General features: G+C 41.0%; 2 protein-coding genes across 3 annotated transcripts; one reads left to right on the top strand and one right to left on the bottom strand.

The window, feature by feature from the left end:
- The first annotated feature begins 3,063 nt into the window (after positions 1-3,063).
- Positions 3,064-5,183, top strand: mTerf5 (mitochondrial transcription termination factor 5). The gene is made up of 6 exons (XM_014364168.2): positions 3,064-3,459; positions 3,558-3,691; positions 3,760-4,090; positions 4,173-4,597; positions 4,680-4,895; positions 4,970-5,183. Exons 1-6 carry the CDS (start codon positions 3,250-3,252, stop codon positions 5,169-5,171), a joined length of 1,518 nt encoding a protein of 505 aa, XP_014219654.2. The 5' UTR covers positions 3,064-3,249; the 3' UTR covers positions 5,172-5,183.
- Positions 5,184-5,578: 395 nt separating this feature from the next.
- repo (homeobox domain-containing protein reversed polarity) lies at positions 5,579-10,811 on the bottom strand. Of its 2 annotated transcripts, none has more exons than XM_089594495.1 (5): positions 10,523-10,811; positions 9,583-9,862; positions 8,845-8,919; positions 7,193-7,913; positions 5,579-6,866 (listed from the first exon to the last, which is right to left on the bottom strand). In XM_089594495.1, the coding sequence occupies exons 1-5, from the start codon at positions 10,674-10,676 to the stop codon at positions 6,621-6,623; spliced, it is 1,476 nt and encodes a 491-aa protein (XP_089450621.1). In that variant the 5' UTR covers positions 10,677-10,811; the 3' UTR covers positions 5,579-6,620. The 2 variants fall into 2 exon arrangements, with proteins under 2 accessions (XP_089450621.1, XP_089450620.1); XM_089594494.1 differs by having other exon boundaries at positions 8,845-8,923; positions 9,587-9,862.
- Positions 10,812-15,483: the final 4,672 nt, after the last annotated feature.

The raw sequence follows: 15,483 nt of genomic DNA, 5'->3' as shown, positions 1-15,483 counted from the left end.
GAGTGAGACGGCCATGACAGCCGCGACGTGCCCTGGCGCCATCTGATTCAAGCTTGACGGTAAAAGAGCCTCATACTCCTGTGTACGCGTGCTTACTGGCGGGAAAGTTGACAAGTACCCAAGTACGAGCAGTTTATTTGGTTTACACAGCACTTTTTTACGAAAGTCCGGTCACGACATCTGCATAAAAATGCATAAGTACGCACAAGAACAAGTATGAGTGCACAAAAACGCACGTACGAGTCTGCTCAGTGCACGAAAGCGCGCACACAAGTTGCAATTGTTGCAAAGCAGACGGTTTCTATTTTATCTACTTAAGTACAGTACAGTCCGTTACATTATTTTTTCGGCAAATTAGACCGATAGAAAATCCCCTGAAATAAAAAGTTGATGCTCGAAGGGTCGTTTTTGATATTATACGTAATTCAATGCGTAGATTACGATAAAAACACTTAGAACATTGAAAACTCTCTTGGGAGCCGTAAAAACAGCGTTTAAAACTTATTTTGCTAATATCTCGTAAACGGTTGAAGATCGAACGAAAATAAAAATACCAGCGGGTAGAGCGGAAAATTTCCTACCGATTTGGTATTTTACTTTTGTTCGGTCTCGCTGAAAATTTCGAGGTAAAAATTATTGAAGGTATTTTTTCCTCAATGCTATAGGAGAAAGTGAGACAGGAGATACACTGTATGTCGAAGCCGATCAGCCGGAGAGTCGTGGAGAAGGGGGAGAGGATCAGAGCTATATAGCTATAATACCTATATATGTATGCTTGAGGCGTTTTTAGATCGACTGTCGGCCGAAATTTGATTTTTGGCTTTTCAGTCAGAAAATTTCCTTACGATTGCATTGATAACGGAAAAAAAATTGTTCCCCCCAAATTTTTTTTTTTTTTTTACGTTTTCAACAATTCTGTATCAAAGGATCATAATCAATTTTTTTTTTTTTTTTTTTTTTTTTAATTATATTTGCTTATCGCTATGAATTAATTATTTAAAAAATTACCCTGAAATTGTTGCGTGCACGTGTACTATAGCTTACAAAACTGTAATAAAAGAAATAGTATGTAAAACTGTTTTATTTATTAACAAATTAATTTGTAACAAAAATATATGTAACATAAATACACTATATCAATTGGACTTTATTTTATTCAAACGTTACCGTCTAACGAGATTAAAGGTATACATAACGACTCCGACTATATTCATCAGCGTATATATCTATATACATGCGAGGAGCAACCGACGATCGTTGGAGCACACAACTCTACACTTATTCCCGCGCTCTCTGTCTCAAAATAAAAATACCAGCGTGTAGAGCGGAAAATTTCCTACAGATTTGGTATTTTACTTTTGTTCGGTCTCGCTGAAAATTTCGAGGTAAAAATTATTGAAGGTATTTTTTCCTCAATGCTATAGGAGAAAGTGAGACAGAGAGCGCGGGAATAAGTGTAGAGTTGTGTGCTCCAACGATCGTCGGCTGCTCCTCGCATGTATATAGATTTTTTTTTTTTTTTTTTTATATTATAGTGCTCTACGTCCGGCTCCTTTAATAAGGGCACTACTATGGGCACTTAGCACTTGGGAGAAGGAAGGGAAGAGGGATGGGAGGCCTCCCATCACTGGGAGGGGGGTAGGGGGAATTAGGCAATTTTGCTGCGAGAAGGTCGCCTAAACCCTCCTCGAGGAGCATTGCGTGGTGAAAAAGCACATGTGAAAAATCACAGAGGTACTTGCCCGAAAAAGTCGCACTATGGCCGGGAATCGAACCACGGGCTCCCCCGCGTCCCAATCCACAACCTAGCCGACCGAGCCACCGCGCGCTCACATGTATATAGATATATACGCTGATGAATATAGTCGGAGTCGTTATATATACCTTTAATCTCGTTAGACGGTAACGTTTGAATAAAATAAAGTCCAATTGATATAGTGTATTTATGTTACATATATTTTTGTTACAAATTAATTTGTTAATAAATAAAACAGTTTGACATACTATTTCTTTTATTACAGTTTTGTAAGCTATAGTACACGTGCACGCAACAATTTCAGGGTAATTTTTTAAATAATTAATTCATAGCGATAAGCAAATATAATTAAAAAAAAAAAAAAAAAAAAAAAAATTGATTATGATCCTTTGATACAGAATTGTTGAAAACGTAAAAAAAAAAAAAAAATTTGGGGGGAACAATTTTTTTTCCGTTATCAATGCAATCGTAAGGAAATTTTCTGACTGAAAAGCCAAAAATCAAATTTCGGCCGACAGTCGATCTAAAAACGCCTCAAGCATACATATATAGGTATAGCTATATAGCTCTGATCCTCTCCCCCTTCTCCACGACTCTCCGGCTGATCGGCTTCGACATACAGTGTATCTCCTGTCTCACTTTCTCCTATAGCATTGAGGAAAAAATACCTTCAATAATTTTTACCTCGAAATTTTCAGCGAGACCGAACAAAAGTAAAATACCAAATCGGTAGGAAATTTTCCGCTCTACCCGCTGGTATTTTTATTTTCGTTCGATCTTCAACCGTTTACGAGATATTAGCAAAATAAGTTTTAAACGCTGTTTTTACGGCTCCCAAGAGAGTTTTCAATGTTCTAAGTGTTTTTATCGTAATCTACGCATTGAATTACGTATAATATCAAAAACGACCCTTCGAGCATCAACTTTTTATTTCAGGGGATTTTCTATCGGTCTAAAATGATGGCATTGCTGGCTGCAGCCGCTGCTAGCGCCGTCCGACCATGCGGCGTTACCACGAACCACGACCTACGTAACTATATTTTATTTAAGTTCGCCGTTCGGAGTCAGTCTCGCTAGATGGCGCTGATAAGTTTTAAGAACACGCAGTGACCAGTGTGAGTCACAGTGTACTTTTGTCAAGCGCCAATTCTCTATGTATTTGCATGTGAGTGGTGAATTTTGAAAGCTGCGAGAGTTGAGGTACACACGTGCAGACGACATTTATTTACTTATAAATCTAACCTCAAATGCTTAGACAATACGTAAAGTGTACGTTGTATACAACTGAATTTGCTGTAAACAAACATTAAAAATCTATCGTTAAATTGTTTTTTCTATTAAAACATCAAAGTATGAAAAGATTGTCATATAGCAGTGGAAAGTGTAAATTCTAAAACATACAACATTTTGTAATTTTAAACGTAATGATTATACGAGCAAGCACTCGTTGTCGTTGACAAATAAACTGAATAAAAAAAACGAACAACAAAAAAATGCTAAAACTTTTCTCGTTGAGCCGGTGCTCCATGTGCACTATGGTACAAATGGCACCCAAGACATACAAAATGCACGATTATGCGTCGAATTTTGAGGAAATGAAAACCAGTATAATGTTTGAGAAATATTCAAATCATACCAGGAATAGGCAGATGAGGATAGTGTCTAGTCAAGAAAATTTCAAGGCCATTAAAGCGATCTTGGAGGTACTATATTTTTTTTATTCATTCCTTCTTTCAATATCTACAGGTATTCATGTTTTCTGCCATTGACTACTAGTCTGAGATTAAAAAATGTATTTTAGAAGTATCACATTGATATGAGTAATATACAGAGTAACAAATTGGTTTTCAATGAAACACAGTGGAATGTTGAAAAAAAAATACTGTTGTTACAAGAATTAGGTGTGGAGAAAATAACAACAGGACAAATCGTGAAGTATGTTGCAAATTGGTATCACAATGTATTCTCTTTTACGCTCTCATGACTATTATTGTCCATTTTAGCTTTGTTAATCAATTGTATTTGGCAGTCCCTTTGTACAAAGCAAGTTTAGGATTGGCTGCTAATGTCAATGTAGCTGAAAGACTTTTATCTACAGCCCAAAGTTCAAAAATCGACTGTAAAGCTTTAAACCATTTGGATGAAAACATGACCATGAAAACGTATTATAGCGAGTGCTTCAATTATTACGTGAAGGAGGAACTCGGTTTGACACCAGAAGAAGTCAGACGAGTATCAACCAAAAAGTTTATGCCAACAGTGTACAATAGTTTCAGATTGTTGCAAAGGTTACTAACATTAATTCAAAAAGACTATAACTTGTCTAAGGTCTTAGTAAGTAATGTTTGTAGCATTGAATATTTACAAACTGCCAAGATAAATAATCAAGTACTGTTGTCTGTAAAAAATTTTTCAGGTGTTGAGACATTTTGGCTGGTTATTAGCGCATCATCCAGATCATGGATTGAAGGTCATAAATGCACTTGAAAATAATTTCAAAGAGTTGGATGTGTATAAAGTAATTTTAAGATGCCCTAAAGTGATCAACTATGATATAGGTGAACTTAATAGTCTTATAACGTACATGAACAAACACGGAATCACAGGACAGATGATTCAAAGTGCCCCTGAAGTTTTTAACCTAAGCTCCACTGAATTTGTGGGTAGAATGGAAACTTTGATGAAAAATCCATTCACCTTGGTTTACAAGAAACATCCAAGATTTTTACTATTGGTCAGGGATTATCAGATTTCTTTGCCTCGAATTAAATACCTTCAAGAACAAAACATTAAATATGCAAGCATACATTCACTCACCACATTTCACAATTATTTGGACCAGTTAGTTAAAAATACTTCTTTATTATTCGACACTAAATGCCAATGAGATGATGAAAACCATAATTTTTTGTCTTTTTTTTAGACTAGTGACTACTAGAAAATTGAAGAAGCTTAGCATAACAAGCTTTCTGAAACTGCACTTTAATAAAGATAGCGAAGAATTGTATAAAGGATTGAAAAGGCATCCGCATCACCTATGCGTTTCACTGTTACAAATAAATGAAACTTTATCTTATTTGAAGGAAATGTATCCCAAAGATGTAATATGTAAACACATTTATGCAATTTTATACAGTGTGTAAGTAATAAGAATTTAAATGTTTTGAAGAATAAACTTGACTATATAGTAAAACTCCAACACTACATTTGTAGAACCGATCTAAAAGCTGCACGAGAAGAGGTATTGAAGGATCCAGAATACAGTAATCTGTCGCCTCAGCACAACCTGTCAATGTGCTTGTATAAAGTAGACTCAGCAAACCACTTTACCGGTAATGCCGTTTTAACACCTGACAAATACGCGGAAAGTCTCGAAGAAGAGGCTCATCAAGAGGAAGAAAACGAAGAAAAATAGATTATTTTTTGTACAGATTTTTTTAAAATTATTGATTTTTCATACAATAAATTTTTAATTGTTACAAAATCAAGAAAGTCACTTTTGTTGATATTTTTTATTTTTATTTTATTTATTTATTATTATTATTTTTTTTTTTTTGAAAAAACCTTTTTTTCTCATAATTTATACGATTCTTTTTCACATAATGATTATATCAACGAGTTTGAAAAACATTCGTTTAATGATGCATATGTACATCAGTAACAATCTTAAGGCACGCAAAATTAAAATACACATCGTAAGATAAAACATAAAAATACATCAACTATGCGTCAACTGTAAACTGTAGCTTGCATTTAAATCTTCTAAAAACAAGCGAAACGTTTCTAGATAGTTAATTAACACGTTTTTATTTTTTATTAATTTTTTTTTTTTTTCTGTATCGTATTCTGTATTGACATTCGTGCAAGAAAAATACAGCAATACTGTTCATCCGCATTTTTAAAAACATTGATTAAATACATAATTGCAGTAAAAATTTTTGTTATAAACAACTTTAGTTGTTGCTTTACAGTAAATTTTTCTCTCGTGGACAAATAGCTCGTTTGTGAAAAAATATATAAATATGACACTTGACCTCCTTAGGCTTAAAAATCATAAGTCGATGCTTAAGATGATTTTCCTTACCCTTTATTTAATATTACTTGGTGACAAAAATCTCATCAAAAAGACAATCATACTACACATGAAATCTCCACTCAAATCGCAAACTTAACTTTTAACTACAATTAAACACTAAATTATGGTTTTTTACACTTAAAAGCAAAAAATGCGAATATCGCGAACATAGGTATTGGACAAAATCGGAAAAAATGATTGCAGAATCAATTTTGACAAATGAAAAAGAAAAATTTAACCAAATATTAAAGTTTCTCTTCCACGCACACATTTACTTATAGCCTATACATAATAAACTATTCCGAGCCGACATCGGTTGAAAAAAAAAATTATGTACAAAATTATTTTGATTCACATTCATGAATCATCAACGTCGCAGACAGAGAACATCATTTTTTCACTCTCAACCCCGTAAAAAACTTTTTTTTCAGTAAAATTTCCTTTTTTTCAAGATTTACATTCAAATTTGTTTTTCTTTCTTTTTTTTTTTTTTTCAAGACCTCGATATTTTCCGTCCGAAGCGTCGGTGTTACTTGCAAAAACAAAGAAAATAAGATGGAAAGTCCCTGCTCCAAGAATCACGACGCGACTAGCGTGTCCGAAAACTGGAGCAAAAAACAAAAAACAAAAAAAAAAGTTTTACCCGTACACCGGCAAATCGCGATCATCACAGTACAAAGAATCAAAGAAGCGCGACAACGACGCGGAGGATACAAGCGAACGGTCAGCCGTTGCTGTGATGGAATCTGTGGTAAGATGAGCCGAACCCTTCGAGAACGAGGGTCCGCGTCAATTCAGAAAAGGCGGAAGCTGCACATAGTTTTGCTGATGCTGCTGGCTGCCCGGCTCCGTTTTCACGATCGTCTGTTGTTCCTTGAGCCCTTGCCTCGCGCTCGTCGGCGAGTGCATGCCCACGTAGTCGTTTTTGTGCTGCTCTTGGAGGGCCTGCTGCTGCTGCTGCTGGGAGTACTCGTTCGCCTCGTGCTGCCCGTACTTGTCCGATGGGCTCAGCGATCCCACGTAGTCCAGTTTACCCTACAAATAATATACACGGACGATCGGTTAGAGATCGGTCTACGCATCATCACGTATAACGTCCATCCGAGTCTTTCAAAACATTCAAAATCATGAAAAGACGAATTCGAAATAGGGTCTTTGTACGATGCGGTGCAGAACCTTACGATCTTCACCCTTGAAAAAGATACGCGCACGGAAAAACACTTGGCAGCTATGAATCAGGTTTTTAGGGCAATCAGGGCTGTTCGACATCGGTATACCCACCCAATCAGGGGAAAAAGCTCCCTCGGTAAGCGTTGCTTGTACCCCGGTACGAATAAGCATACAATCGCAATGTCACTCACCGCGTGGTGCTCGTCCTCCGGGGCCGACATGTGGGTGGGTGGCGAGTGCGCGGCCACCATGGTCTGGTAATCGGGCCTGAGTCCCCCTGGCGGTGGCTGCTGCGACGGCGGCCCCGGTGGCGGACTGTTACTGGCGCTCATGTAGTCCTGCTGCTGGTGGTGGTGGTGCACGCGCATCGCGTTACCCGCCGACGGTGCGGCGAATAACGAGCCGTCGTGCGCCTGGGGCAGCATCGTGGCGTACGAGTAGGCAGCGGCTGCAGCAGCCGCCGCCGCCGCCGCGGAGCCATTGTTGCCGGCACTGCCGGCCGGCCCGACCGCCCCGGCGCCGCCAAAGGCACCCGTGGAGTACGGCGAGCCGGATGGACTGAGGAGGTTGAGGTGGGGCGCGAGGTCGTAGGCCGGGGAGTAGGCCCAGGCGTCGGGGGGCGCTGCCGTACCGGCGGAGCCGGCGAAGGGGTTGAGGCCGGTGTTGAGGCTGTTGAAGCCGGCCGCAAGGCCGCCGGGACTGGCCGCCGAGCCGGCCGACATGTAGCCCGCGGTTTTGCGGGGCGGCTCGCGCTTGCGCCACTTGGCGCGGCGGTTCTGGAACCAGACCTGCACCCGGGACTCCGAGAGCGCGAGTTTCAGGGCGAGCTCCTCGCGGGCGAAGACGTCCGGGTAGGGGGCGCGCTCAAACGCCCGCTCCAGCTCCTCCAGTTGGTACGCAGTGAAGGTCGTTCTGCAAACACGAAGAGAATCAACTTTTTTTCTTTTTTTTTTTTTTTTTTTCCTGCGGGAACTGCCAAACTCTACTCATTTCCAAGCTATTAGCCGGAACCAGCCCCCATTTGCATCGTACGACATATATCGTTGAGGAGACGCTTATAGGTACCACAGCATGGCCCCGTATGTAGCCACGTGCCGGGTATGAAAAAAAAAAGTTTCCAACGCACCCCCGTATCTTTTATGGAGCTACTTATCACCCTTATCCCGTTGAATACCTATATCTTTCATCTCACTCACCCCTTGCACCCCTCGCTTTTGGCACACTTTTCAAACGCATCACGCGGGTGTAACGGAGTAGGTGTATGTCGATGGGTTTTTAGAAAGTCAGAGAGGGCAGATGGCGCGCGCTATATGTATGTTTTTGTACTTTTACACCGTATGGCGCGTACCTATACCTAAATAGTAGGTGTGGGTGTATCGGCGTCATCATCATCACGATCGGCTCGAGGGGAGAAAAGATAACATATCCGTTTAGTCGGGTCAGCCAGAGGAGGGGGAGGATTGACGCTCTGCGCTTATGCGGGAAATTTATTGGATAATTGAGCGGTGAAAAGATCGCGTTGGAATTAGGAAGTATCAAAAAAATCGACTACCAGATAACGGGAGTGCAACAAGCGGGCCTCCCGTTGTTGGGGAAGAACAAAAATCAATACACGTATTCAAGTCAGAAAGGTTAACCGAGGATTGTGCCGACGGATTGGGGAAAAAAGTTGTTTAAACTTTGTCCGGAATGTGGAATCGGTCAGTTAGAAAATGCTTGGTATATGTAATGGAATTGGGGATCTCGGTTACTTTGCAGGTGCCGATTTTTAGTAATTAATGGCGCGAACGTATATTTTTTTTTTTCTTTTTCACGATAAAACGTCAATGAAACTCACGCATACCTGGTTTTTTTCTTCTTGATGCCATTGTTCTCAGTCTTTTTCTTCGAGTCCTTTTTCGCCGGCTGCGCCTCGCTGCTCACTGAATCGACAAAGTTTTATTGTATTACATTACGATACAGTACCAAGGAAACATTTTTTGTTTCACGTTGACGATAATATTTAAAAAAAAATTATAGGTGTTTTTTGCTTCGTTGGGCTTTAAATTTTCAGGCTCGACCAATGCATGGGCGTGCTCTTATATATTTTCCAGTCATAATTAAAAAAGTGTAAGTGTATGAGAGAAAAATTTTTCAGCATATTTACCGAAGCGCTCCGAAAAGAAAAAAATTTACATGTGAATGTAGTTTTGTGAGCTCTAGTTGGTTGAAAATACCAAAATAACGATTGGACAGATAAATTTCGGAACGTCAGAAAATAATTAATATTGATGATAAAAATAATTTGTCACCTTTATTTAATGTGTCAAGGGGATAAATTTGCCAAACTGCTCTTTAATTTATCAGAACGAGAAGGAATGTTACAAATGCTTAGTAATTAACAATCACTACGAAACTTGGGGGAAAAAAGGAACTTTCAAATGATGATAAAAAAAAAAAAAAAAAGCTTCTTTGTACACAAAAACGTACACTGGTATCCCGAAATGGCGCATACGTAAAAATGGACACAACGATATTGTAGTCGTCTCGACAATACTCGAAGCTTAAAAAAAAAAAAAAAAAAAAAAAAAGCCATGAAAACTCACCCGGTGTAAGTTGACCAAGTGGATCGTCGTGTTTGCGTTTGAGTTGGCTGGCAAGTTGTATGCCCTGCTGTTGCATGCCACCAGTGCCGGCGGACGACGTCGAGGTAGCTACGTCCTGTGCCTGCGCCAACGAGCCGTACATCCCCGCGAGCTCCAACTCCTTCAATTCTTTTTGCTGCTGTTGGTGCTGTTGATGCTGGTGATGTTGCTGCTGCTGTTGGTGATGGTGCTGCTGCTGGAGGTGGTGGTGGTGCGGTGGCGAGCCTCCCGAAGAGTCTACAGTTGTTGGCGGTCAATGTGGGTGTAACGGTATGACAATCGATTTTGTTTAACGGCTTTGCAGGGTGGACAACAAATTTTACAACGCTGGAGCGAGAGGAGAGCTCGACGTTTGCTCGAGATAAAGCTGTATTTTGCGCATCGAATGTAACTCGAGAAAAAATAATCGAAAAAATTCATGACTCAAAACTCACATTAACAATTCATCAAGTTTAGATTTAATCATTGAGCCATCGTGTGCTCTATTGGTGAATTTTTCAATCATTCATTGTTGGTTTTTTGTGACGTGTTCCATAACAAAACGAAAAATATCATTAAAATTTTCTTTAAAAAATCTAAAAAAAAAAACGATAAGTGTCTACATTTAATTTAATAGTGCAGCACACGAGAAAAAAAACAAAACACGCAGTAACATATACATCTTGTGATAATCGTTACGAGAATTCAAACAGAAAAATGCTTAGTGCACTGGTTATCATTATTATTCATTGTGAACTTTGTTATTGCCATAAACGCGCAAGCAAAGATCCAACTGCCAGTGTTGGGGTGGATGAAACAATTGACGCGAAAATGTAACGGCGATTGCCAAAAAAGCAAATGAAAAAAAAAAAAAAAAAACAATAAGGTGCAGTACAGAGCGAAGGAATGTATACCGACCTAGCTTGTGCAGGTGTCCACCGCCGGGAGGCATGAGCTCGGGTCCGTGGTGGGCACCGTGTAGGCCGAGCATCACCTGGATGCTGTGTACGCCAGTGCCGCCGCGTGCCCCGAAGTCCGAGAAAATCGGGTCGTCGAACGGACCCCCGTCCATACTACAATTGTTGTAGACCACCTCAATCTTGGCTGCTGCTCCCTTCTCGTCTCCTCACCAAACTCCGGCTCACCACTAGCGTTCTCTCCCAGGAACACAACCGATCGACGTACAACCGATAACTTGGGGGAGACAATGAAAAAAAAAAAAAAAAAAAAAAAAAAAAAAAAAGTGTCCCCCGATGAACGCGACCCCCAGGCTAATTAGAGCTTGCCCGGGTGACAGTCGCGAGGAGCGAGCTGGCGATACATGTGCAGCGGCGGAGTAGGAGCGGGTTCTCGATTAGACTCGTCGATTAATCCAATATTCCACCGAGTGCCGATTAATTTTCGCCGTTTAATCCACGAGCGCCGGGGGCTTCGTCATGCGAGTACCAGTGCCAGTGTCTCCCCAGCCACCGGTTCCACCGCACAAGTGCACGCGCTCGATCGAAAATTTGAAGGAAAAAAAAAAAAATCGGTTCACAGCATCGGCAAGTCACACTCCTCCTCGATCCTCGAGACACGTGCAGCGTCGTCGATTGTTCCGTGTGGCAGCGAAATCTGCGCCAATTGGTGCCAATTTGTTGGTGTATATATAATATATGTATGTATGTGTGTGTGTGTGTCTCTCTCCGTCGGACACCGGTTATTAAGAGCCTCGGGGCCAATTGGTGGTTGGGGGTACGATAGCGCGCGGGTGCTCGTTAATAATTGTCCCTTTGGTGCAACGCCGTGGGACGAGTAAGTATACACACGAGGAAAGGGCAAAGGAGATTCGAGAAGAGTGGCCAGATCTGACGCGTCCGATGATCGGGTGGCGACTGCGACGGGATCCGGAGTCGCGCAACAACTAACTCGGGGACGTGCGCGTGTGATGGCCCCTCTTCGATGGGAGTTGGTGTATAGAGAGACACTGTGTGCACACAATGTACCCATACGCGCGCAGAGTGCCACGGGTTTACGTAATCTTTTTCTGTATACTCGGGGGGGCGCTTCTTCCACCGGCCAATCGGGCGAGCAGCCTCTCTGCTCCCCTCCCCCGCCTCTTTTTTTCCGCAGTTTTTTTTACTCTTCTTCCTCGTCCCGGGGACTGCCTACTCGGGGCTGCTGGTGGCGACGACGTGTTGTCCGTCCCGGGCAGGGGTTACATTGCCACATGTATAATCATTCATATGCCCGATTTTTTTTCACCTCGATGTGCGTACACATACACTTGGGGTAACAACGGTGTGTATTTTTTGTCATTCGATCGGTATCGACATGCCCCTGGAAAGATCGGGGCGTAGCGAGCACCCAGGAATCGACAATAATTAACTTTATCCTCACATTTCCACGGATGTCGAACGTTCACCTTTTGCTCGTTTCACGTCGAAACCATCCGCTGTGGCGACGACTCGCCCGATTGGGGTACGTTCGGAGCAACAATGGCACTCGACGCGACGATTCATTAGCTCTCTCTACTCGCTCCATACTTATTTTCTTACACATGGCACACGCGACTTTGAAACCAGCCGAATTTCACGGGACACCAGCTTCTCAAACCGTAACTGTATACATACAATGTATCATATCCACACACGCGTTTTTCATGGTTGGCCATACTAACGTATAATTATAATACACTTGGATGCACAGGTTGGAGGCGTTTCACTGTAAAAGCAAGGTAAAAAGCATACGTATAGACGGTCACTTGATTCGCGTCCTCTTGGTCGCGCGTTCGCGCGGATCGAGCCGTACCGATCTCCGACACCTGCACCGGCGCACCTCCCCGTTTCGCGTTGCCGTGCCCACGTAAACCCCGTGCATCACCGGCTTATCTCCGCTTGTCGGCGCACACCACCGAGGAGATGTTCCTCGCCGGGCCGGCATCTGGTCACTACTGCTGGCCCGATGGCTTTTGGCTCGCGCACTATGTACTGCCGCTGATGATGCCGTTGCTGATGACGATCATGATGATGATGATGCTCGTGTGTATACTGTCACTGTGTGTACTGCCGGGCTCAATGAAACCGGCAATCGCCAGGAATTGCCTCGAATTGGCCCAATCAAACTACCCCCATTCCTCTACGTGTGTGCATTTCTGTGTGGTTGTGTTTGCGATCCACGACGTGCGTGTGCGTGTGGTTCATCTCCTACGAGGCGCGTATACATACGTATACATTAATGGCTAATTTTCATCTCGTGTGCGTCTCTCGCGTTTCTCCGGCTGATCACGCGTATACAAGTACGTATACTGTGTTGTTGTTAATTGCGGGCGCCCGACCGGTGACCGGTAACCGCGCGGAGTATCATGTATATACAATAATATTATACTCCACGGAGAGCTATACACTTGTGCAGGCAAAAGTTACAAGTCGAGTCAATTAGCGCGCACTGGATTATCACATAAGTACATTTGATGTATACATGAGGTGTATAATGTAGGTATTTATGTATAGAGTAAGCAAAAACTGAAAAATCATACGAAACGTCGTAATTTTACCTTATACCTGCTTCGAATGTTATTCAAATGTACTTTGGTATGGACGTATGTGTACGAAGATGTTTTTTATCTCAATCTATGGGAGTCGAGTGGGCACTCATCGAATGGTTAATCATCAGAAATGATATTATATCCATTGCACGGACGATTAAGTATATAATTGTGGATTTCTACGATGGGCCAATCATTTCGTTGGGCCCCAAAACGTGAATTTTAATACAGGCTGACTGCGGCACTCATCCTGGCACATGCCCGACGCGAAGTGCATGCACAAACCGTACAATTGCAGTTTGCATGTTAATACAATTTATGGGTAGGTATGTACGTTTGAAGCGGGCAAGGGACCCGAAATCACTACCTTTGCGTGTAAGAAAAAAAAAAAAAAAAAAAAAAAAAAAAAAAAAAAAGAAATCAAGTAACACAGCAAGTATAATAAATAACCCTTCGAAATGCTATTCATACATACGTATCCGTATACACACCCTCATTGTAATAAGGTAAACATGTATATATACGCGCAACGCACGAAATAAACGGGTAAGTATACACAAAAAGGAGTCTCGGCGCGCGTCTCCCACGAGCCCATGACAAAAGCCACCCTCATGTGGGCGCGCGCGCCGACGGCTCGACCTCCCATCCGTCGTAACACTTATATATAGGTATATAAGCGAACTGCATATTGTGTCGCACACCTATATATTTTGTATTGTGTATATACGTATTACCCATTCGTATATGAGGGAAAAACGCGTTCACACGTTTCGTATCGATATCCGGCCTCCTTCTCTATTATTATATACCTATATGTTTTTATTGAGTCAACAGTCGACCAGCATATGCGAACAGGTATATCGATATCCCGATTTTTTTTTATTCCTACAGTATATACATGAGTATAATATGCTGTGTGAGCTTACACGTATATTATATATCCGTTTGATGTTGCTTTGATTTTGAAAGAAATTTTGTTGACATAATTTTCATCGAGGAACAACATTCAATTTTAAGTACGTGTAAGCTTGCAAGGAAAGAAAAATGCCTATATTAGTTTTTTCGTATTTTTTTTTGCATTTTGAAAAACTAATGTGCGCGAGAAAAATATTATTTCAGGTTTAAAGTGCGTTTTGCAAAATTCAATGTATATACATGTATAAATTTCATTTATTACATTATTAAATAATAAAATAATGATAAAAATAACAATGGTACAGTTGTGTTGATTATTTTATTTTTTACGGTAAATTAAAAAATTTTAACAACATTAGCTTTTTTGCACAACAATTATTAAAAGTTTTGCGAGTCGAAAGCACGTGGTCGAGGAACGACTCCGTGAAATAAGGCGGGTACAGTAGTTCAGATAGCCCCGCCTCCGACGACCAATAGCGTGTACGCAGGGGCCCCCGGAGCCGTCCGCCATCGAAAAACACAGCACTCTCGGAGATACCTCTCTTTTTTTATCCTTTGCTTTTTTTTTTTTTTTTTTCCAACATTGTTATTGTATTTTTTTTTTCTCATCCACCCAACGGCGTACCTTATTTGGAGAATCTCTCGTGACTCGGTTATCGTTTTGATTGTTTCTCGTTTCCTGGTATGTTGGTGGAGTTTCGCCAAGTGATGGAGAACGCAAACGTTGACCGCCTTCACTAGCCTATTTTTTTTCTTACGAAATAATATATTATTTCTTTTAATTACTAGAACCCATGTATCCACTGTATAGCTATGGTTTTGTGAAATTTAGGATAATTGGACGAGATTTTCGCTTTTTTTTTTCAAGCTTCGTTGTACACATGTATAAACGAGTCTATTGACATTAGATGACATTTTCACGGAGCTGCGGTTCAGCCTCTGACCATTAAATTACAATTAGTGACTTACTTGATAAAATACATTCTCACTCAGAGGATTCATTTAAAGGTCTAAGCTTTTTTTTTTTTTCATTCGTTTTCAGATTGTTCTCATTCGTTCGTTATGCCAGATTTCGTTGCTACTGCCCCATGTTGGACACAAAATTGATTATAATAATTAATTTTAAAAAATTCACAGAGAAAATTTTCTACCTCAAATTCCATCCGAAGCAAATACCCGAAGCGATTTAGCTACAAATTTTGTTAGTTGACAGATAAATCGTCAATAATCGTATGGCTTTGATGTTAATGAAAATTTGCGCAACACACGTAGAGTATATTTTTCACCCACTCAGTTGGGGCATTTGTGTCACAGCAAGGGTTGAAAAAGTATAAAAAAGTTTATTCAACTTGTGACAAATGGTCAAAAAGGACAGTTGGGCCATTTGTTCTATATATTTCAATGAAAACTAAGCCAAATGCATCTTCTGATCATTTCA

Source organism: Copidosoma floridanum, unplaced genomic scaffold (assembly GCF_036245765.1).
Source record: "Copidosoma floridanum isolate Cflo_tuat_1 unplaced genomic scaffold, Cflo_Japanese_pri ptg000021l, whole genome shotgun sequence".
NCBI classification, from domain to species: Eukaryota; Metazoa; Arthropoda; class Insecta; order Hymenoptera; family Encyrtidae; genus Copidosoma; species Copidosoma floridanum.
This window is presented reverse-complemented; position numbering and strand designations above follow the sequence as displayed.

Bases quoted from the DNA above. Each gene is read 5' to 3' on its own strand.
- repo (XM_089594495.1), bottom strand. From the start codon at position 10,676: ATGGACGGGGGTCCGTTCGACGACCCGATTTTCTCGGACTTCGGGGCA. The intron at 8,920-9,582 runs GTTTTCATGGCT...CGATTCAGTGAG, and splicing joins GGTCAACTTACACCGGGTGA to CAGCGAGGCGCAGCCGGCGA. The intron at 7,914-8,844 runs GTATGCGTGAGT...TCGTGTTTGCAG, and splicing joins ATCAAGAAGAAAAAAACCAG to AACGACCTTCACTGCGTACC.
- mTerf5 (XM_014364168.2), top strand. From the start codon at position 3,250: ATGCTAAAACTTTTCTCGTTGAGCCGGTGCTCCATGTGCACTATGGTA. The intron at 4,598-4,679 runs GTTAGTTAAAAA...TCTTTTTTTTAG, and splicing joins TTTCACAATTATTTGGACCA to ACTAGTGACTACTAGAAAAT. The intron at 4,896-4,969 runs GTAAGTAATAAG...CTACATTTGTAG, and splicing joins TATGCAATTTTATACAGTGT to AACCGATCTAAAAGCTGCAC.